General features: G+C 44.5%; 1 protein-coding gene across 3 annotated transcripts in view; it reads right to left on the reverse strand.

Annotated features, from left to right (window-relative positions):
- The window catches only part of LOC135518412 (protein Shroom3-like), a 76285-nt gene that overhangs the window by 23493 nt on the left and 28891 nt on the right, over nt 1–23901 (reverse strand). For all 3 annotated transcript variants that reach the window (XM_064943584.1, XM_064943583.1, XM_064943582.1), the window contains exons 2-7: nt 21265–21396; nt 15525–15644; nt 14100–14822; nt 11096–12472; nt 10273–10963; nt 9141–9974 (exon numbers count right to left, since the gene is read on the reverse strand). In XM_064943584.1, coding sequence (XP_064799656.1) covers nt 9141–9974; nt 10273–10963; nt 11096–12472; nt 14100–14822; nt 15525–15644; nt 21265–21323 — 3804 coding nt within the window. In that variant the 5' untranslated portion in view covers nt 21324–21396. The remainder of the gene's footprint in view (nt 1–9140; nt 9975–10272; nt 10964–11095; nt 12473–14099; nt 14823–15524; nt 15645–21264; nt 21397–23901) is intronic.

A 23901-nucleotide genomic window follows, 5' to 3' on the forward strand; every position in this document is an offset into this window, starting at 1 on the left:
TATTAGAGTAGTACTAACCCTTTACTAGTCCTGTATTAGAGTAGTACTAACCCTTTACTAGTCCTGTATTAGAGTAGTACTAACCCTTTACTAGTCCTGTATTAGAGTAGTACTAACCCTAACCCTTTACTAGTCCTGTATTAGAGTAGTACTAACCCTTTACTAGTCCTGTATTAGAGTAGTACTAACCCTTTACTAGTCCTGTATTAGAGTAGTACTAACCCTTTACTAGTCCTGTATTAGAGTAGTACTAACCCTTTACTAGTCCTGTATTAGAGTAGTACTAACCCTTTACTAGTCCTGTATTAGAGTAGTACTAACCCTTTACTAGTCCTGTATTAGAGTAGTACTAACCCTTTACTAGTCCTGTATTAGAGTAGTCCTGTATTAGAGTAGTACTAACACTAACCCTTTACTAGTCCTGTATTAGAGTAATACTAACCCTTTACTAGTCCTGTATTAGAGTACTACTAACCCTTTACTAGTCCTGTATTAGAGTAGTACTAACCCTTTACTAGTCCTGTATTAGAGTAGTACTAACCCTTTACTAGTCCTGTATTAGAGTAGTACTAACCTAACCCTTTACTAGTCCTGTATTAGAGTAGTACGAACCCTTTACTAGTCCTGTATTAGAGTAGTACTAACCCTTTACTAGTCCTGTATTAGAGTAGTACTAACCCTTTACTAGTCCTGTATTAGAGTAGTTTACTAGTCCTGTATTACCCTTTACTAGTCCTGTATTAGAGTAGTACTAACCCTTTACTAGTCCTGTATTAGAGTAGTACCCTTTACTAGTCCTGTATAAAGTACTACTAACCCTTTACTAGTCCTGTATTAGAGTAGTACTAACCCTTTACTAGTCCTGTATTAGAGTAGTACTAACCCTTTACTAGTCCTGTATTAGAGTAGTACTAACCCTAACCCTTTACTAGTCCTGTATTATAGTAGTACTAACCCTTTACTAGTCCTGTATTAGAGTAGTACTAACCCTTACTAGTCCTGTATTAGAGTAGTACTAACCCTTTTACTAGTCCTGTATTAGAGTAGTACTAACCCTTTACTAGTCCTGTATTAGAGTAGTACTAACCTTTACTAGTCCTGTATTAGAGTAGTACTAACCCTTTACTAGTCCTGTATTAGAGTAGTACTAACCCTTTACTAGTCCTGTATTAGAGTAGTACTAACCCTAACTAGTCCTGTATTAGAGTAGTACTAACCCTTTACTAGTCCTGTATTAGAGTAGTACTAACCCTTTACTAGTCCTGTATTAGAGTAGTACTAACCCTTTACTAGTCCTGTATTAGAGTAGTACTAACCCTTTACTAGTCCTGTATTAGAGTAGTACTAACCCTTTACTAGTCCTGTATTAGAGTAGTACTAACCCTTTACTAGTCCTGTATTAGAGTAGTACTAACCCTTTACTAGTCCTGTATTAGAGTAGTACTAACCCTTTACTAGTCCTAACTAACCTTTACTAGTCCTGTATTAGAGTAGTACTAACCCTAACCCTTTACTAGTCCTGTATTAGAGTAGTACTAACCCTTTACTAGTCCTGTATTAGAGTAGTACTAACCCTTTACTAGTCCTGTATTAGAGTAGTACTAACCCTTTACTAGTCCTGTATTAGAGTAGTACTAACCCTAACCCTTTACTAACCTTTACTAGTCCTGTATTAGAGTAGTACTAACCCTTTACTAGTCCTGTATTAGAGTAGTACTAACCCTTTACTAGTCCTGTATTAGAGTAGTACTAACCCTTTACTAGTCCTGTATTAGAGTAGTACTAACCCTTTACTAGTCCTGTGTTAGACTAGTACTAACCCTTTACTAGTCCTGTATTAGAGTAGTACTAACCTTTTACTAGTCCTGTATTAGAGTAGTACTAACCCTTTACTAGTCCTGTATTAGAGTAGTACTAACCCTTTACTAGTCCTGTATTAGAGTAGTACTAACCTAACCCTTTACTAGTCCTAACCCTTTACTAGTCCTGTATTAGAGTAGTACTAACCCTTTAACCTGTATTAGAGTAGTACTAACCCTTTACTAGTCCTGTATTAGAGTAGTACTAACCCTTTTACTAGTCCTGTATTAGAGTAGTACTAACCCTTTACTAGTCCTGTATTAGAGTAGTACTAACCCTTTTACTAGTCCTGTATTAGAGTAGTACTAACCCTTTACTAGTCCTGTATTAGAGTAGTACTAACCCTTTACTAGTCCTGTATTAGAGTAGTACTAACCTGTATTAGAGTAGTACTAACCCTAACCCTTTACTAGTCCTGTATTAGAGTAGTACTAACCCTTTACTAGTCCTGTATTAGAGTAGTACTAACCCTTTTACTAGTCCTGTATTAGAGTAGTACTAACCCTTTACTAGTCCTGTATTAGAGTAGTACTAACCCTAACCCTTTACTAGTCCTGTATACTAGTCCTGTATACTAGTCCTGTATTAGAGTAGTACTAACCCTTTACTAGTCCTGTATTAGAGTAGTACTAACCCTTTACTAGTCCTGTATTAGAGTAGTACTAACCCTAACTTTACTAGTCCTGTATTAGAGTAGTACTAACCCTTTACTATTAGAGTCCCTTTACTAGTCCTGTATTAGAGTAGTACTAACCCTTTACTAGTCCTGTATTAGAGTAGTACTAACCCTTTACTAGTCCTGTATTAGAGTAGTACTAACCTTTACTAGTCCTGTATTAGAGTAGTACTAACCCTTTACTAGTCCTGTATTAGAGTAGTACTAACCCTTTACTAGTCCTGTATTAGAGTAGTACTAACCCTTTACTAGTCCTGTATTAGAGTAGTACTAACCCTTTACTAGTCCTGTATTAGAGTAGTACTAACCCTTTACTAGTCCTGTATTAGAGTAGTACTAACCCTAACCCTTTACTAGTCCTGTATTAGAGTAGTACTAACCCTTTACTAGTCCTGTATTAGAGTAGTACTAACCCTTTTACTAGTCCTGTATTAGAGTAGTACTAACCCTTTACTAGTCCTGTATTAGAGTAGTACTAACCCTTTACTAGTCCTTATTACTAACCCTAACCCTTTACTAGTCCTGTATTAGAGTAGTACTAACCCTTTACTAGTCCTGTATTAGAGTAGTACTAACCCTTTACTAGTCCTGTATTAGAGTAGTACTAACCCTTTACTAGTCCTGTATTAGAGTAGTACTAACCCTTTACTAGTCCTGTATTAGAGTAGTACTAACCCTTTACTAGTCCTGTATTAGAGTAGTACTAACCCTTTACTAGTCCTGTATTAGAGTAGTACTAACCCTTTACTAGTCCTGTATTAGAGTAGTACTAACCCTTTTACTAGTCCTGTATTAGAGTAGTACTAACCCTTTACTAGTCCTGTATTAGAGTAGTACTAACCCTTTACTAGTCCTGTATTAGAGTAGTACTAACCCTTTACTAGTCCTGTATTAGAGTAGTACTAACCCTTTACTAGTCCTGTATTAGAGTAGTACTAACCCTTTACTAGTCCTGTATTAGAGTAGTACTAACCCTTTACTAGTCCTGTATTAGAGTAGTACTAACCCTTTACTAGTCCTGTATTAGAGTAGTACTAACCCTTTACTAGTCCTGTATTAGAGTAGTACTAACCCTTTACTAGTCCTGTATTAGAGTAGTACTAACCCTAACCCTTTACTAGTCCTGTATTAGAGTAGTACTAACCCTTTACTAGTCCTGTATTAGAGTAGTACTAACCCTTTACTAGTCCTGTATTAGAGTAGTACTAACCCTTTACTAGTCCTGTATTAGAGTAGTACTAACCCTTTACTAGTCCTGTATTAGAGTAGTACTTTTTACTAGTCCTGTATTAGAGTAGTACTAACCCTTTACTAGTCCTGTATTAGAGTAGTACTAACCCTTTACTAGTCCTGTATTAGAGTAGTACTAACCCTTTACTAGTCCTGTATTAGAGTAGTACTAACCCTAAGTCCTGTATTAGAGTAGTACTTTACTAGTCCTGTATTAGAGTAGTACTAACCCTTTACTAGTCCTGTATTAGAGTAGTACTAACCTTTACTAGTCCTGTATTAGAGTAGTACTAACCCTTTACTAGTCCTGTATTAGAGTAGTACTAACCCTTTACTAGTCCTGTATTAGAGTAGTACTAACCCTTTACTAGTCCTGTATTAGAGTAGTACTAACCCTTTACTAGTCCTGTATTAGAGTAGTACTAACCCTTTACTAGTCCTGTATTAGAGTAGTACTAACCCTTTACTAGTCCTGTATTAGAGTAGTACTAACCCTTTACTAGTCCTGTATTAGAGTAGTACTAACCCTTTACTAGTCCTGTATTAGAGTAGTACTAACCCTTTACTAGTCCTGTATTAGAGTAGTACTAACCCTTTACTAGTCCTGTATTAGAGTAGTACTAACCCTTTACTAGTCGTGTATTAGAGTAGTACTAACCCTTTACTAGTCCTGTATTAGAGTAGTACTAACCCTGTATTAGAGTAGTACTAACCCTTTACTAGTCCTGTATTAGAGTAGTACTAACCCTTTACTAGTCCTGTATTAGAGTAGTACTAACCCTTTACTAGTCCTGTATTAGAGTAGTACTAACCCTTTACTAGTCCTGTATTAGAGTAGTACTAACCCTTTACTAGTCCTGTATTAGAGTAGTACTAACCCTTTACTAGTCCTGTATTAGAGTAGTACTAACCCTTTACTAGTCCTGTATTAGAGTAGTACTAACCCTTTACTAGTCCTGTATTAGAGTAGTACTAACCCTTTACTAGTCCTGTATTAGAGTAGTACTAACCCTTTACTAGTCCTGTATTAGAGTAGTACTAACCCTTTACTAGTCCTGTATTAGAGTAGTACTAACCCTTTACTAGTCCTGTATTAGAGTAGTACTAACCCTAACCCTTTACTAGTCCTGTATTATAGTAGTACTAACCCTTTACTAGTCCTGTATTAGAGTAGTACTAACTCTTTACTAGTCCTGTATTAGAGTAGTACTAACCCTTTACTAGTCCTGTATTAGAGTAGTACTAACCCTTTACTAGTCCTGTATTAGAGTAGTACTAACCCTTTACTAGTCCTGTATTAGAGTAGTACTAACCCTAACCCTTTACTAGTCCTGTATTAGAGTAGTACTAACCCTTTACTAGTCCTGTATTAGAGTAGTACTAACCCTCTTTACTAGTCCTGTATTAGAGTAGTACTAACCCTTTTACTAGTCCTGTATTAGAGTAGTACTAACCCTTTACTAGTCCTGTATTAGAGTAGTACTAACCCTTTACTAGTCCTGTATTAGAGTAGTACTAACCTGTATTACCCTTTACTAGTCCTGTATTAGAGTAGTACTAACCCTTTACTAGTCCTGTATTAGAGTAGTACTAACCCTTTACTAGTCCTGTATTAGAGTAGTACTAACCCTTTACTAGTCCTGTATTAGAGTAGTACTAACCCTTTACTAGTCCTGTATTAGAGTAGTACTAACCCTTTACTAGTCCTGTATTAGAGTAGTACTAACCCTAACCCTTTACTAGTCCTGTATTAGAGTAGTACTAACCCTTTACTAGTCCTGTATTAGAGTAGTACTAACCCTTTACTAGTCCTGTATTAGAGTAGTACTAACCCTTTACTAGTCCTGTATTAGAGTAGTACTAACCCCCTTTACTAGTCCTGTATTAGAGTAGTACTAACCCTTTACTAGTCCTGTATTAGAGTAGTACTAACCCTAGTCCTATTAGAGTAGTACTAACCCTTTACTAGTCCTGTATTAGAGTAGTACTAACCCTTTACTAGTCCTGTATTAGAGTAGTACTAACCCTTTACTAGTCCTGTATTAGAGTAGTACTAACCTTTACTAGTCCTGTATTACTAACCCTTTACTAGTCCTGTATTAGAGTAGTACTAATCCTTTACTAGTCCTGTATTAGAGTAGTACTAACCCTTTACTAGTCCTGTATTAGAGTAGTACTAACCCTTTACTAGTCCTGTATTAGAGTAGTACTAACCCTTTACTAGTCCTGTATTAGAGTAGTACTAACCCTTTACTAGTCCTGTATTAGAGTAGTACTAACCCTAACCCTTTACTAGTCCTGTATTAGAGTAATACTAACCCTTTACTAGTCCTGTATTAGAGTAGTACTAACCCTAACCTGTATTAGAGTAGTACTAACCCTTTACTAGTCCTGTATTAGAGTAGTACTAACCCTAACCCTTTACTAGTCCTGTATTAGAGTAATACGAACCCTTTACTAGTCCTGTATTATAGTAGTACTAACCCTTTACTAGTCCTGTATTAGAGTAGTACTAACCCTTTACTAGTCCTGTATTAGAGTAGTACTAACCCTTTACTAGTCCTGTATTAGAGTAGTACTAACCCTTTACTAGTCCTGTATTAGAGTAGTACTAACCCTAACCCTTTACTAGTCCTGTATTAGAGTAGTACTAACCCTAACCCTTTACTAGTCCTGTATTAGAGTAGTACTAACCCCAACTCTTTACTAGTCCTGTATTAGAGTAGTACTAACCCTTTACTAGTCCTGTATTAGAGTAGTACTAACCCTAACCCTTTACTAGTCCTGTATTAGAGTAGTACTAACCCTTTACTAGTCCTGTATTAGAGTAGTACTAACCCTAATCCTTTACTAGTCCTGTATTAGAGTAGTACTAATCCTTTACTAGTCCTGTATTAGAGTAGTACTAACCCTTTACTAGTCCTGTATTAGAGTAGTACTAGTCCTTTACTAGTCCTGTATTAGAGTAGTACTAACCCTAACCCTTTACTAGTTCTGTATTAGAGTAGTACTAACCCTAACCCTTTACTAGTCCTGTATTAGAGTAGTACTAACCCTAACCCTTTACTAGTCCTGTATTCGAGTAGTACTAACCCTTTACTAGTCCTGTATTAGAGTAGTACTAACCCTAATCCTTTACTAGTCCTGTATTAGAGTAGTACTAATCCTTTACTAGTCCTGTATTAGAGTAGTACTAACCCTAATCCTTTACTAGTCCTGTATTAGAGTAGTACTAACCCTAATCCTTTACTAGTCCTGTATTAGAGTAGTACTAACCCGAATCCTTTACTAGTCCTGTATTCGAGTAGTACTAACCCTTTACTAGTCCTGTATTAGAGTAGTACTAACCCTAACCCTTTACTAGTCCTGTATTAGAGTAATACTAATCCTTTACTAGTCCTGTATTAGAGTAGTACTAACCCTAATCCTTTTCTAGTCCTGTATTAGAGTAGTACTAACCCTTTACTAGTCCTGTATTAGAGTAGTACTAACCCTAACCCTTTACTAGTCCTGTATTCGAGTAGTACTAACCCTTTACTAGTCCTGTATTAGAGTAGTACTAACCCTAATCCTTTACTAGTCCTGTATTAGAGTAGTACTAATCCTTTACTAGTCCTGTATTAGAGTAGTACTAACCCTAACCCTTTACTAGTCCTGTATTAGAGTAGTACTAACCCTAACCCTTTACTAGTCCTGTATTAGAGTAGTACTAATCCTTTACTAGTCCTGTATTAGAGTAGTACTAACCCTAATCCTTTTCTAGTCCTGTATTAGAGTAGTACTAACCCTAATCCTTTACTAGTCCTGTATTAGAGTAGTACTAATCCTTTACTAGTCCTGTATTAGAGTAGTACTAACCCTAACCCTTTACTAGTCCTGTATTCGAGTAGTACTAACCCTTTACTAGTCCTGTATTAGAGTAGTACTAACCCTAACCCTTTACTAGTCCTGTATTAGAGTAGTACTAACCCTAACCCTTTACTAGTCCTGTATTAGAGTAGTACTAATCCTTTACTAGTCCTGTATTAGAGTAGTACTAACCCTAATCCTTTTCTAGTCCTGTATTAGAGTAGTACTAACCCTAACCCTTTACTAGTCCTGTACTAGAGTAGTACTAACCCTTTACTAGTCCTGTATTAGAGTAGTACTAACCCTAACCCTTTACTAGTCCTGTATTAGAGTAGTACTAACCCTAACCCTTTACTAGTCCTGTATTCGAGTAGTACTAACCCTAACCCTGTACTAGTCCTGTATCAGCGGACCTATAATGCGTCTGTAGAGCATGCTAAACATTTTAGCGCCTCCACCCACCAACATCTCCCCGCGGCTGTGCATATGGGGCTTATTGGAGCAGTCATCGGCGACTGAAACTTATCGTCGGATTCACATTTATTGTCGATGGAATGAGCGTTACATCGAGACCTGTACTCTGGAGCGGGATCGATTTGGAAGTGGAGGGTCCGTCATGGTCTGGGGTGGTGTGTCACAGCATCATCGGACTGAGCTTGTTGTCATTGTAGACAATTTCAACGCTGTGCGTTATAGGGAAGACATCCTCCTCCCTCATGTTGTACCCTTCCTGCAGGCTCATCCTGACATGACCCTCCAGCATGACAATACCACCAGCCATACTGCTCGTTCTGTGCGTGATTTCCTGCAAGACAGGAATGTCAGTGTTCTGCCATGGCCAGCGATGTGCCCTGATCTCAATCCCATTAAGAACATCGGGACCTGTTGGATCGGAGGGTGATGGCTCGGGCCATTCCCCCCAGAAATGTCCAGGAACTTGCAGGTGCCTTGGTGGACGAGTGGAGTAACATCTCACAGCAAGAACGGGCAAATCTGGTGCAGTCCATGAGGAGGAGATGCACTGCAGTACTTAATGCAGCTGGTGGCCACACCAGATACTGACTGTTACTTTTGATTCTGACCCCCCCTTTGTTCAGAGACACATTATTCCATTTCTGTTAGTCACATGTCTGTGGAACTTGTTCAGTTTATGTCTCAGTTGTTGAATCTTATGTTTATACAAATATTTACACATGTTAAGTTTGCTGAAAATAAACGCAGTTGACAGTGAGAGAACGTTTATTATTTTGCTGAGTTTATATATATATATTTGTAAAAACATATATGGGGGATAGGAAATGATGCCGACAATTACATTGACAGAAGCTACAATCTGTCTGCAATATCTACCCCCATAAGCACAAAGAGATCTGGGACCAGGCTAGTTAATATACCTGAGATATACAGATAAAACTAGACCTAAAGTCAGCTATTTTTATGGAACTGAATTGCGTGGCGCTTCTATTTTAGTCTTGTAGCAGAGTAGCATTTCATTCAAATAAAATCTAAAAGGCAGAGAGTGTACCTGGTTGAGCCTCTCTACAGAGGGCGAGGAGTGGGATCTGAAGTGCTGTGGTGCAGGCCTCTCCTCTGAGTTTTCTAGAAGATCCTCCGCTGAGGCGGACTTCCCAGAGCTGCGGGCTGGAGCCGTTCTTTCAAAGGCCACATCGCCTCGCTGGCTCCGGAAAGCCTCGTAGGCCTGGGCTGGGACTCCCTCCAGAGGCCTGTTGGATCCAAATCCAGTGGGGTATTGGTGGGAGGTGGAGACTGAGGTGGGGGCCTGGGCATGGATGTGTGGTGCGGTCACCCTGCTTGGGTAGATACTGTCCTGGAGCTGCAGACCAGGAGGCAGGGTGGAGCAGAGCCTTTCCTCACCAGACAGGCTCCTTTCTGGGCCAAACAGATCCTGGAGAGAGGCTAGGCTGGTGGTGGAGGTGGAAGAGACACTCTGGGTGTCTGTGAAGGGCTGGAGGTAGGCACTGTGGGGCCGGTGACGATGCCGTCTCTCCTCGGACCTGTCCCTGTCTGTCCTCCCGCCTCTCTTCCTCTCCATGTAGTCGGCCAGGGCATCCTGCTGCAGCTGCCAGAGCTCCGGCCGGGAGACGGCTAGACCAGCCCGGGAGCCCTGGAGGGCCTGAGGAGCCTGGGAGCCCTGGAGGGCCTGAGGAGCCTGGGAGCCCTGGAGGGCCTGAGGAGCCCGGGAGCCCTGGAGGGCCTGAGGAGCCTGGGAGCTGGAGCTCAGGCTGCGACTGGTTGCCATCTCAAACTTCCTCCTGCGGTCTGTCACGCTGGTCTCTGTGCCTTGGAACAGGATCTGCTGGTGCTGGGCACTCCTCCTCGGGTCAGACTCTAACCCCACCTAGAAGAGAGGCACAGAGTCAGTGCAGCCCCCCCCTGAATGGAGGGCAGTAAGGTAGCAAGGTGACGTTGCATACATGAAGTAAACGCATAGTGAGTCGATTTCCACAACAACTAAGAGCGTTAAAAGCCTGAGACTAGAACCACACTGTAGCAGTGTAAAGCACATCCGTGCACAGATCATCTGTGATTACGCTCATCTCAATATCGGCGGTGGTGTTTGTAGCAATGCCACCTCGCTGAGTCTACCTTTAAGTACTTTGATCCAAGACGGCGGCATCCTGGATACGTTCACCTACCTCGTGCATGCTCTCTGGCTCAGAGTACGATCTCTTCTTCTGCTCCATTGTGAGCCTCTTACGCCCACCGATTCGGGCCGGGACTGGTGGGCCCAAGGCTGGGACACTGGGGAGCTCTGGAGGGCTGAACCTCTCGGGCTTGGGGTTGACAACGTGCCTCTCTTTGGGGGTGTGAGGGGAGGGAGAGGTGGTTGGGGCTGGGACTGGGTCTGGGGTGGTGATCGTGTGCCTCTCTTTGGGGGTGTGAGGGGAGGGAGAGGTGGTTGGGGCTGGGACTGGGTCTGGGGTGGTGATCGTGTGCCTCTCTTTGGGGGTGTGAGGGGACAGGGGAGTGGCTGGGGCGGAGGCTGGGACAGTGGTGGTGACAATGGAGGATTTGGGACCGGTCTTGGGGGCCACTGCCTTCCGCTCCAAGGATAAGTGCTTAGCGGGGACAGGAGGGGGGTTGTTGTTGACACCAGGAGGGGCGTTGTTGTTGACACCAGGAGGGGCGTTGTTGTTGACTACAGGAGGGGGGTTGTTGGAGCTCTGGTTGGAGCTGGAGCTGATTCCCAGGTCCCTGCGTCTGAAGGAGGTGGATCGGAGCACCTTGGACTGGGCGTCCTTGATACTGTCCCTGTAGGCCCGGTTAAAAGACGTATCCTGGATGGTCCCCAGTAGGACCTGCAGGTCATCCCTCCAATGGAACTCTCTGCCAGAATCACAATCACTTTAATTAGCTACGCACACATTAACATGTGCCACGACGTAGACCTGGTGAAATGATTCTAACTACAATAAACTGAACAGATATAATTCACATTAGGTACAGTAGAGCAGTTACCTGTCCCTGTCATGGCCATTCTCCTCCTGGCTCCCCAGTTGGAAGGTGCTCCTGCTCCTCTGTAGGGCCGAGCCAGGGTTAGAGTCCATGGGGTTCGGCTGGTGGTGGGGGTCCCTGGAGGTCTGGGGCTTGGCTTGGTTACAACTCCCTGGCCTCTGCTGCTCTGCGTAATGATGACCCTTGTGGGACACCATAGTTTTCCCATGATGTGCGCTAGAGGAGGAACTCAGTGTTCTGCAGGTGCTGCTGGGGCTGCTGCTTCTCTCCAGCATGTTACGCAGGTCATCCATACCAGTACCATAGCTCATGGCCCTCTCATGGTGCTTGGGCTGAGGCTGGGGCTGAGTTGGACGGGAGGAGGAGGGTCCCAGGTTGGTGTGGGTGGCATTGATGCTTTGACTCCTCTGTTTCCTCTGCTCGTGGCGCTCGAACCGGTTTACCTTCTCCAGGACAGACGGGTTCCTCTGGTGGCTGCTCCGACTCCTAGTGGAGCTCTCTGGACTGGCACAACGCTGAACCTCCGCTAGGGCATTCTCTAGCCGGGTCAGAGGGTGCTCTGGTCCCCTCTGGTTCTTCTGGTGGTGGGGTGGACTGGGGTCGCTGTAGTGCCGGAGGGGGGACCTGGACCTCTGGTTGTTGACCCGATGATCAGGCCCTTTGGCTGGGGTACTGCTAGGCCTGCTCCCCTGAGGAACGTGGCCCTTGGTTATCTTAGTGGGCATGGTAGTGGGAGGCTGAGTGTCTGGATGGCTGTGTTCAGTGTGTCTGACCTGATGCTTCTCAGTGTAACTCTCTGAGCCCTGGGAATACCTGGGTAGCCTCTCTCTCCGCGGCTGGACTGGAGTGTATGGGTCCCTCCTCTCCTGGCCTATGGACTGGGCTGAGGAGGGTCTGTATACCTGACCCTGTCCATGACCTTGCTGGCTCTGCCTTCGGGAGACGGTTTGTCCCTCCCCCTTCAAATGAGACCCGGATAGACCCTGTTTGGTTTGAGTCTCCTCATGTCCTCTGTCACCCCCTCTGTTAACAGGCTGGGCTGGCTGTTTGGTTGGAGGCGGAGCTAAGTCATGATGCTGAGGCTGGTTGGAACAGGTGACATAAGAGTTGAAAGTGTTGCTTTGGTATCCATTCTCTACAGATACCTCAATCCCTGTATCCACACTGACCCCCACTCCTAACCCCTGGAGCTCTCTCTGTCTGCTCAGACTGCTCTCCCTGGCCAGGCCTGGGTACACACTGCTGGGGCTGGGGCTGCTGGTGGGCATGTGTGCATAGTGGGTCTCTGGAGGGGGCACGGGGTAGATGCCCTGGGGCGACATGAGGCGGCCAGGGGGCTGGGGGACTTGACCCACGCCCTGTTTGGGCTTGATGGTGGGGCTAGAAGAAGAAGAAGAAGAAGAGGAAGAACCTTTACATCACAACGTACAGCAACAACAGAACAGGAGAAGCTGGAACAAAGACAACGTACAGCAACAACAGAACAGGAGAAGCTGGAACAAAGACAACGTACAGCAACAACAGAACAGGAGAAGCTGGAACAAAGACAACGTACAGCAACAACAGAACAGGAGAAGCTGGAACAAAGACAACGTACAGCAATAATAGAACAGAAGAAACTAGAACAAAGACAACGAACAGCAACAACAGAATAGGAGAAACTAGAACAAAGACAACGTACAGCAACAACAGAACAGGAGAAGCTGGAATAAAGACAACGTACAGCAACAACAGAACAGGAGAAACTAGAACAAAGACAACGTACAGCAACAACAGAACAGGAGAAACTAGAACAAAGACAACGTACAGCAACAACAGAACAGGAGAAGCTGGAACAAAGACAACGTACAGCAACAACAGAACAGGAGAAACTGGAACAAAGACAACGAACAGCAACAACAGAACAGGAGAAACTGGAACAAAGACAACGTACAGCAACAACAGAACAGGAGAAACTGGAACAAAGACTGGAACAAAGACAACGACAACGTACAGCAACAAAACTAGAACAAAGACAACGTAGAACAGGAGAAACTAGAACAAAGACAACGTACAGCAACAACAGAACAGGAGAAGCTGGAACAAAGACAACGTACAGCAACAACAGAACAGGAGAAACTGGAACAAAGACAACGTACAGCAACAACAGAACAGGAGAAGCTGGAACAAAGACAGGAGAAGCTAGAACAAAGAACAGGAGAAACTGGAACTGGCAACAACAGAACAGCAACAACAGAACAGGAGAAACTAGAACAAAGACAACGAACAGCAACAACAGAACAGGAGAAGCTGGAACAAAGACAACGTAAGCAACAACAGAACAGGAAGAAGCTGGCAACAAAGACAACTGAACAGCAGAACAGGAGAAGCAGGAGAAACTGGAACAAAGACAACGTACAGCAACAACAGAACAGGAGAAACTGGAAGACAACGAACAGCAACAACAGAACAGGAGAAACTGGAACAAAGACAACGAACAGCAACAACAGAACAGGTAACTGCCAAAATAATGGAAACACTTCAGTAAATGAGGGATACAAAGTACAGTGCAATTCGGGAAAGTATTCAGACCCCTGACTAATTTCACATTTTGTTACAGCCTTGTTCTAAAATTGATTCAATTATTTTCCCATCATCAATCTACACACAATACCCCATAACGACAAAGCGAAAACAGGTTTTAAAAATGTTGGAAAATCTATTAAAAAAAAAAGGAAAAAAGCCAATACTTATTTACATAAGTATTCAGACCCTTTGCTATGAGACTCTAAATAGAGCTCAGGTACATCCTGTTTCCAATGATCATCCTTGAGATGTTTCTACAACTTGATTGTAGTCCACCTGTGGTAAATTCAATTGATTGGACATGATTTGGAAAGGCTCACACCTGTCTATATAAGGTCCCACAGTTGACAGTTCCTCTCAGTGATATTGACATGTAGACAGAGCACTAACGTCAGGTAAAAAAACGCAGAAGCCAATGGATACAATAGAATAGACTAAATACCTGCTTTCAGGACTCTTCTCTATGACGGTGTGGAGCTGGCCCTCGGCCCCGTAGGAGCCCTTCCCCGAGCCGGAGGCCACGGAGCCAGAGGAGTGGTACCAGGAGGAGGTGGACCCCTTGTGGAGAGCCCTGAGGGAGCGAGTCTGCTCCAGGCTGGACCAGGAATTGGGCCTCTCGTGGTGCCTGATCGCCGCGTAGCTGTCACTCCGCATGGGAGGAGCCGGCGCCCCCTTCAGGCTTTCATAGGAACTGCGGCTGGCGGATTGAGACTGACCCCAGATTGGCCCAACGCTGTGTCGTTTGGGGTTATTACCGCCGTTGCTTCCGCTACTGTTGTTACTACAGCTACTACTGCCGCGGTGACAGGAGGCCTTGCCCCCACTATGAGAACCCGCCCTGCTGGCCTCGTGGTTGCGTAGCAACGCAGCGGAGCTGACCTCGTGCTCTCGGGCACCTCCCTGCTGGGGGTCGTAGACCGTACGGATGTATCGTATGTCAGCATGGTGCATGCCCTCCGCCACGGCCCCTCCCCCGCTAACCCCACCCCTCTGTGGAACCGTCTCCATGGAGTATGACCTCTCCTTACTAAAGGTCGGAGTGGCCGCTAGGTACTCTGGGATACTAGAGCTGGTAGAGAAGGAGGAGTAGGCTGAGTCCCTTTTGCTGTGAAGGTGGTCCATGCTGTTGGAGGACTTGGAGGCAGACAGCTGGTGGCAGGAAGAACTGTAGAGAGGAGAGGAGAGGAGAGGAGGGGAGAGGAGGAGAGGAGGGAGGGGAGGGGAGAGGAGGGAGAGGGAGGGGAGGGGAGAGGAGGAGAGGATAGGAGGGGGGAGGGGAGAGGAGAGGAGAGGAGAGGAGATGAGGGGGGAGGGGAGAGGAGAGGGAGAGGAGGGGAGGGGGAGGGGAGAGGAGGAGGGAGAGGAGAGGGAGAGGAGGGAGAGGAGGAGAGGGGAGGAGGGAGAGGAGGGAGGAGGGAGGGAGGGGGAGGGGAGAGGAGGAGGAGGGGAGGGGAGAGGGAGAGGAGGGGAGGGGAGGGGGGGAGGGAGGAGGGAGGGGAGGGAGGAGGAGGAGAGGGGGGGGAGAGGGAGGGGAGGGAGAGGGAGGGAGGAGGAGGGGGGGGGGGGAGGGGGGAGGGGAGGGGGAGGGGAGGGGGAGGGGGAGGGGAGGGGGAGGGAGGAGGGGAGGGGGGAGGGGGAGGGAGGGGGGGAGGGGGAGGGGGAGGGGAGGGAGAGGGAGAGGGAGAGGAGAGGAGAGGAGAGGAGAGGAGAGGAGAGGAGAGGAGAGGAGAGGAGGGGAGAGGAGTTATTTGATTGAATGATTTGATTACATAATAAAGGTAGCAGGCTGAGACAACGGAGACAGACAGCATTACACACATTGAAAATGATTGAGGATAAAAAAAGGCCCCATTAACAAGAGCAGCACCTGTAGGCTGGGTGGCCGTGGTGCTCCCCAAGGCTCTCCATACTTCCTCTAGAACTGTACTGGTCTGGACTCTTCCTCAGGTAACCTGGGTCGTAACCTGACAGGTCTGTTGTGGACGCACTGTGGAAGAGGAGAGAGATGGAAAGAGAGAGAGAGATACATTAAAAATAATTTAGAGATAGACAGCAATAGACCCGTTACCAAAGAGTTGCCTACATAGTACATTACTACTGACCAGGGCCATATTCCCTACATAGTACACTACTACTGACCAGGGCCATATTCCCTACATAGTACACTACTACTGGCTAGAGCCATATTCCCTACATAGTACACTACTACTGACCAGGGCCATATTCCCTACATAGTACACTACTACTGACCAGGGCCATATTCCCTACATAGTACACTACTACTGACCAGGGCCATATTCCCTACATAGTACACTACTACTGGGCCATATTCCCTACATAGTACACTACTACTGACCAGGGCCATATTCCCTACATAGTACACTACTACTGACCAGGGCCATATTCCCTACATAGTACACTACTACTGGCTAGAGCCAGGTCACTGTCTGTCTGTCTGTCTGTCTGTAGTCTACATGTCTGTGTGTGTAGTTTGCATGTCTGTGTGTGTAGTCTGCATGTCTGTGTGTGTAGTCTGCATGTCTGTGTGTAGTCTGCATGTGTGTGTGTGTGTTGGGGGATGGTGGAGGCCCAGTGTTGGTTGGGATTTCTGCAGCGGTAATGAATGTGATGAGGACGTCACAGCTCTGGGATCAGCACAATCGCTCTCATAGCAACGTGCCCTCATCCATGAGCAACACAGTTGCATTACCCTCTTCTACATTACTCTCAGAACTAAAGAGGCTGCAATGTGCCTCTCTGTCACTCTCTTTCTGCCTCTCGCTCTCTCTCTCTCTCTCTCTCTGCAAATAACACTGCAACCGCGTTGGACGAGCCAAGACGCTCCGAGTGGGAGTCAGAGTTGTCATGGGAACGGTAGAGGTGAGGTGTCATCAGGAATGTCCCTCTGTAGTGTAAAGATGACGTCAATACCCACCTCCCCTCTCTTTTTATGTGTGTGTGTGTGTGTGTTCTGTCCTGAATACATCCACATTACAGGCAGTTGGCCTCAAACTCTGTACCGTAACACCCTGTATATAGCCTCCACATTGACTCTGTACCGTAACACCCTGTATATAGCCTCCACATTGACTCTGTACCGTAACACCCTGTATATAGTCTCCACATTGACTCTGTACCGTAACACCCTGTATATAGTCTCCACATTGACTCTGTACCGTAACACCCTGTATATAGTCTCCACATTAACTCTGTACCGTAACACCCTGTATATAACCTCCACATTGACTCTTTTTATTTTATTTTTATTTCACCTTTATTTAACCAAGTAGGCTAGTTGAGAACAAGTTCTCATTTGCAACTGCGACCTGGCCAAGATAAAGCTTAGCAGTGTGAACAGACAACACAGAGTTACACATGGAGTAAACAATTAACAAGTCAATAACACAGTACAAAAAAAGGCGAGTCTATACATTGTGTGCAAAAGGCATGAGGAGGTAGGCGAATAATTACAATTTTGCAGATTAGCACTGGAGTGATAAATGATCAGATGGTCATGTACAGGTAGAGATACTGGTGTGCAAAAGAGCAGAAAAGTAAATAAATAAAAACAGTGTGGGGATGAGGTAGGTGAAAATGGGTGGGCTATTTACCAATAGACTATGTACAGCTGCAGCTGGATCGGTTGTTGCCATCGCTGCTCAGATAGCACATGTTTGAAGTTGGTGAGGGGAGATAAAATAGTCTCCAACTTCAGGGATTTTTGCAATTTGTTCCAGTCACAGGCAGCAGAGTACTGGAAACGAAAGGCGGCCAAATGAGGTGTTGGCTTTAGGGATGATCAGTGAGATACACCTGCTGGAGGGCGTGCTATGGATGGGTGTTGCCATCGTGACCAGTGAACTGAGATAAGGCGGAGCTTTACCTAGCATGGACTTGTAGATGACCTGGAGCCAGTGGGTCTGGCGGGACACAATGGAATATGTAGCGGTGGGATTACTTATCCCTGGGTGTCTCCGGAAGGAGACTCCGCTGGAGCAGGCAGTCCTTCCAGCCGACTAGAGCATACAAGTCGCAGTGGTGGGTGGTATAAGGTGCTTTAGTGACAAAACGGATGGCACTGTGATAAACTGCATCCAGTTTGCTGAGTAGAGTGTTGGAGGCAATTTTGTAGATGACATCGCCGAAGTCGAGGATCGGTAGGATAGTCAGTTTTACTAGGGTAAGTTTGGCGGCGTGAGTGAAGGAGGCTTTGTTGCGGAATAGAAAGCCGACTCTTGATTTGATTTTCGATTGGAGATGTTTGATATGAGTCTGGAAGGAGAGTTTACAGTCTAGCCAGACACCTATGTACTTATAGGTGTCCACATATTCAAGGTCGGAACCGTCCAGGGTGGTGATGCTCGTCGGGCATGCGGGTGCAGGCAGCGATCGGTTGAAAAGCATGCATTTGGTTTTACTAGCGTTTAAGAGCAGTTGGAGGCCACGGAAGGAGTGTTGTATGGCATTGAATCTCGTTTGGAGGTTAGATAGCACAGTGTCCAAGGACGGGCCGGAAGTATATAGAATGGTGTCGTCTGCGTAGAGGTGGATCAGGGAATCGCCCGCAGCAAGAGCAACATCATTGATATATACAATATAGTATATATTGATATATATATATATATCAATATATTGATATAGACTCTGTTCCGTAAAACCCTGTATATAGCCTCCACATTGACTCTGTACCGTAAAACCCTGTATATAGCCTCCACATTGACTCTGTACCGGTACCCCCTGTATATAGCCTCCACATTGACTCTGTACCGTAAAACCCTGTATATAGCCTCCACATTGACTCTGTACCGTAAAACCCTGTATATAGCCTCCACATTGACTCTGTACCGTAAAACCCTGTATATAGCCTCCACATTGACTCTGTACCGTAAAACCCTGTATATAGCCTCCACATTGACTCTGTACCGTAAAACCCTGTATATAGCCTCCACATTGACTCTGTACCGTAAAACCCTGTATATAGCCTCCACATTGACTCTGTACTGTAAAACCCTGTATATAGCCTCCACATTGACTCTGTACCGTAAAACCCTGTATATAGCCTCCACATTGACTCTGTACCGTAAAACCCTGTATATAGCCTCCACATTGACTCTGTACCGTAAAACCCTGTATATAGCCTCCACATTGACTCGATCATCGATGCTTGGCTGCCGTTTGACAAATAAAAAATAATCTCGCAAATTTCATCCCTAATAATCTGGTCATGTAGGCTATACGTGAGCTCCACAGATACAGTATCTAGAACGGAGGGTCCAATACTGCACACTCGCTAAAAAACGCAAATTGTTTTGTGAGAAAACTATTAGTAGATTTGAAAATGTGATGGAAAGCCATTTAACTTTTATTTTTTATTAGGTGAGAATTTAACTGCAAAATGTATTTTTATTTGTGTCTACAACGTCATCATTGTACAGTTGAAGTCGGAAGTTTACATACACTTAGGTCGGAGTCATTAAAACTCGTTTTTCAACCACTCCACAAATGTATTGTTTAACAACCTATAGTTATGGCAAGTCGGTTAGGACATCTACTTTGTGCATGACACAAGTAATTTTTACAACAATTGTTTACAAACAGATTATTTCACTTAGAATTCACTGTATCACATTTCCAGTGGGTCAGATGTTAACATACACTAAGTTGACTGTGCCTTTTTAAACAGCTTGGAAAATTCCAGGAAATGATGTCATGGCTTTAGAATCTTCTGATAGGCTAATTGACTTCATTTGAGTCAATTGGAGGTGTACCTGTGGAAGTATTTCGAGGCCTACCTTCAAACTCAGTGCCTCTTTGCTTGACATCATGGAAAATCAAAAGAAATCAGCCAAGACCAAATTTGTATACCTCTACAAGTCTGGTTCATCCTTGGGAGCAATTTCCAAACGCCTGAAGGTACCATGTTCATCTGTACAAACAATAGTACGCAAGTGTAAACACTTGCGTACTATTGTTTGTACAGATGAACATGGTACCACGCAGCCATCATTCCGCTCAGGAAGGAAATGTGTTCTGTCTCCTAGAGATGAATGTACTTTGGTGCAAAAAGATGCTGGAGGAAACAGGTACAAAAGTATCTATATCCACAGTAAAACGAGTCCTATATCGACATAACCTGAAAGGCCGCTCAGCAAGGAAGAAGCCACTACTCCAAAACCGCCATAAAAAAGCCAGACTACGGTTTGCAACTGCACATGGGGACAAAGATCATACTTTTTGGAGAAATGTCCTCTGGTCCGATGAAACAAAAATAGAACTGTTTGGCTATAATGACCATCGTTATGTTTGGAGGAAAAAGAGGGAGGCTTGCAAGCCGAAGAACACCATCCCAACCGTGAAGCACAGGGGTGGCAGCATCATGTTGTGGGGGTGCTTTGCTGCAGGAGGGACTGGTGCACTTCACAAAATAGATTGCATCATGAGTCAGGAAAATTATGTGGATATATTGAAGCAACATCTCAAGACACAGGAAGTTAAAGCTTGGTCGCAAATGGGTCTTCCAAATGGACAATGACCCCAAGCATACTTCCAAAGTTGTGGCAAAATGGCTTAAGGACAACAAAGTCAAGGTATTGGAGTGGCCATCACAAAGCCCTGACCTCAATCCTATAGAAAATGTATGGGCAGAACTGAAAAAGGGTGTGTGAGCAAGAAGGCCTACAAACCTGACTCAGTTACACCAGCTCTGTCAGGACGAATGGGCCAAAATTCACCCAAATTATTGTGGGAAGCTTGTGGAAGGCGACCTGCAACGTTTGACCCAAGTTAAGTAATTTAAAGGCAATGCTACCAAATACTAATTTAGTGTATGTAAACTTCTGACCCACTAGGAATGTGATGAAATAAATAAAAACTGAAATAAATCATTCTCTCTACTATTACTCTGACATTTCACATTCTTAAAATAAAGTTGTGATCCTAACTGACCTAAGACAGGGAATGTTTACCAGGATTAAATATCAGGAATTGTGGAAAACTGGGTTTAAATGTATTTGGCTAAGGTGTATGTAAACTTCAGACTTCAACTGTATCTGCAAAAAGTCAATTTGATGGAAACATCTCTGGTGTTCTAATGCAGATTTTAAAATATTCGCATGAAAATCTGTCGCCAATTGGAAGGAAACCTAGCTTTACTTGGGAGCACCAACAGTGTGCAGGCCTTCCTGTTCCTCATAACCTGCTTTAGAGGCAAAAGAAACGCACACTAATTTAGGCGAGGTGCTGGCTAGCGGAGTAGAACACTTGAAGGAGAAAAGGAGAGTCACACACTCTAGGAGCTCAGATGCAATCATTGAATAACCTAATGACCAATGTTTTGACAGACAAGCAGTCTTCATCAGGGTATAATCATAACCTACTTAACATGTTTAAGAATCAAAATATTGTAAAATTGATAGAAAAACTGATAAAAAAATTGATAAACCCTTTATAGACTTTCTGGGACAGGTCCTGTGTTCACCCCTCCATGGCTACAAAACTGTAAAAGCACTTTGTGACAACTGTTAAAAAAATGGCTTTATAAATATATTTGATTTATTGATTACTTAATTGATTGATTTATCACTTGATTGATTGATTGATTTACTAACCTGGAGTTGAATGTGTGATGCCAGGGAGGGTCTATGGTGCCCTGGGATATCTGCACCATGCTGGGGTCTGGCTGGCCCTCGCCTAGTTTGGTGGAGTGCCACGAGTGTGGTCTGGAGACGGGCTCACTGCGTCTGTAGAACAGAACAGAAAGTGATGTGTGGAGACGGGCTCGCTACGTCTGAGGGAGAGAGACAGCTCAGATAGAGGGAGAGGACTATGCATGCTAAGTCACACACATGAACTCAGTCACACACGCAAACACAGGCATGCACACACATAGCATAACAACAAAAACAGAACTATATGACACAGACCAACAATAAGGAACGCAGAACACACTCCCCTGATTACCATAGCAACAAACAACAAATATGTACCAGTACCAGTAATCATACCAATGTCTTTTAGACTGCTGGGAGATCCTTGAACCACTAGAAGAAATTGAGAAGAGCGTGGGGCCTGGGATCAAACCTTGGGGTACTCCCTTGGTGACAGGCAGTGGCGGAGATAGCAGATATTCTGACTTTATACACTGCACTCTTTGAGAGAGGTAGTTAGCAAACCAGGTCAAAGACCCCTTAGAGACACCAATACTCCTTAGCCGGCCCACAAGAATGGAATGGTCATCCGCATCAAAAGCTTTGGCCAAGTCAATAAAAATATCAGCACATTGCTCAGAATCAAGGGTAATGGTGATATAATTTAGGACCTTTAAGGTTACAGTGACACATCCATAACCTGAGCAGAAACCAGATTGTATACCAGACAGAATACTATAGACATCAAGAAAGCCAGCCCTCATCACTGTCAAACGCTCCCTAAAACACTTCTGTGAGCAGGCCTTTCTAATCAACCTGGCCCGGGTATCCTGGAAGGACATTGACCTCATCCCGTCAGTTGAGGATGCCTGGTCATTCATTAAAAGTAACTTCCTCACCATTTTAGATAAGCATGCTCCATTCAAAAAATGCAGAACTAAGAACAGATATAGCCCTTGGTTCACTCCAGACCTGACTGCCCTCGACCAGCACAAAAACATCCTGTGGCGGACTGCAATAGCATCGAATAGTCCCCGCGATATGCAACTAGGGCTGCAGGGTAGCCTAGTGGTTAGAGCGTTGGACTAGTAACCGAAAGGTTGCGTGTTCAAAACCCCCGAGCTGACAAGGTACAAATCTGTCGTTCTGCCCTTTAACAGGCAGTTAACCCACTGTTCCTAGGCCGTCATTGAAAATAAGAATTTGTTCTTAACTGACTTGCCTAGTTAAATAAAGGAACATATTAAAAAACTGTTCAGGGAAGTCAGGAACCAATACATGCAGTCAGTCAGGAAAGCAAAGGCCAGCTTCTTCAGGCAGAAATTTGCATCCTGTAGCTCTAACTCCAAAAAGTTCTGGGACACTGTACATCTCTACCTGTACATGACCATCTGATCATTTATCACTCCTCATGCCTTTTGCACACAATGTATATAGACTCTCTTTTTTTCTACTGTGTTATTGACGTGTTAATTGTTTACTCCATGTGTAACTCTGTGTTGTCTGTTCACACTGCTAAGCTTTATATTGGCCAGGTCGCAGTTGCAAATGAGAACTTGTTCTCAACTAGCCTACCTGGTTAAATAAAGGTGAAATAAAAAATAAATAATAAATAAATAAAAAACAGGGGGAATCAACATATTAACGTAGTTAGCCAAATCAGATCGCATCGCTCCAATACCCATACACCCTTTATCCAATGAGCTGCCTACACCAATACCCATACACCCTTTATCCAATAAGCTGCCTACACCAATACCCATACACCCTTTATCCAATGAGCTGCCTACACCAATACCCATACACCCTTTATCCAATGAGCTGCCTACACCAATACCCATACACCCTTTATCCAATGAGCTGCCTACACCAATACCCATACACCCTTTATCCAATGAGCTGCCTACACCAATACCCATACACCCTTTATCCAATGACACCAATACCCATACACCCTTTATCCAATGCTACCTACACCAATACCCATACACCAATGAGCTGCCTACACCAATACCCATACACCCTTTATCCAATGAGCTGCCTACACCAATACCCATACACCCTTTATCCAATGAGCTGCCTACACCAATACCCATACACCATTTATCCAATGAGCTGCCTACACCAATACCCATACACCCTTTATCCAATGAGCTGTCTCCACCACATGCAGCTTGCTTAGTACATTGTGTGCTACTGCTGGGAGTATGTTTTGTCAAGTCATCCGGTTTAAACCCTGATATTGAACCCTATTGGACATACAGAGGAGGAGAGGAGGTTGGGATAACAGTAGTGATCCTACTGAAGCTTTATTTTTCCTGTAAGGGGACATCTTGTGTCCAAAAAAAACAAACAGAGGACTGAGGTGGCCCATGCCTCACCCCGTCCAAACAGGCTGGAGCTGGGCCTACTGCAGGCTGGAGCTGGGCCTACTGCAGGCTGGAGCTGGGCCTACTGCAGAATGGAGCTGGGCCTACTGCAGGCTGGAGCTGGGCCTACTGCAGGTTGGGGCAGTGAGGCCTACTGCAGACTGGAGCTGGGCCTATTGCAGGTTGGGACGGTGAGGTCTATTGCAGGCTGGAGATGGGCCTACTGCAG

This window comes from Oncorhynchus masou, chromosome 28 (assembly GCF_036934945.1).
Source record: "Oncorhynchus masou masou isolate Uvic2021 chromosome 28, UVic_Omas_1.1, whole genome shotgun sequence".
NCBI lineage: Eukaryota > Metazoa > Chordata > Actinopteri > Salmoniformes > Salmonidae > Oncorhynchus > Oncorhynchus masou.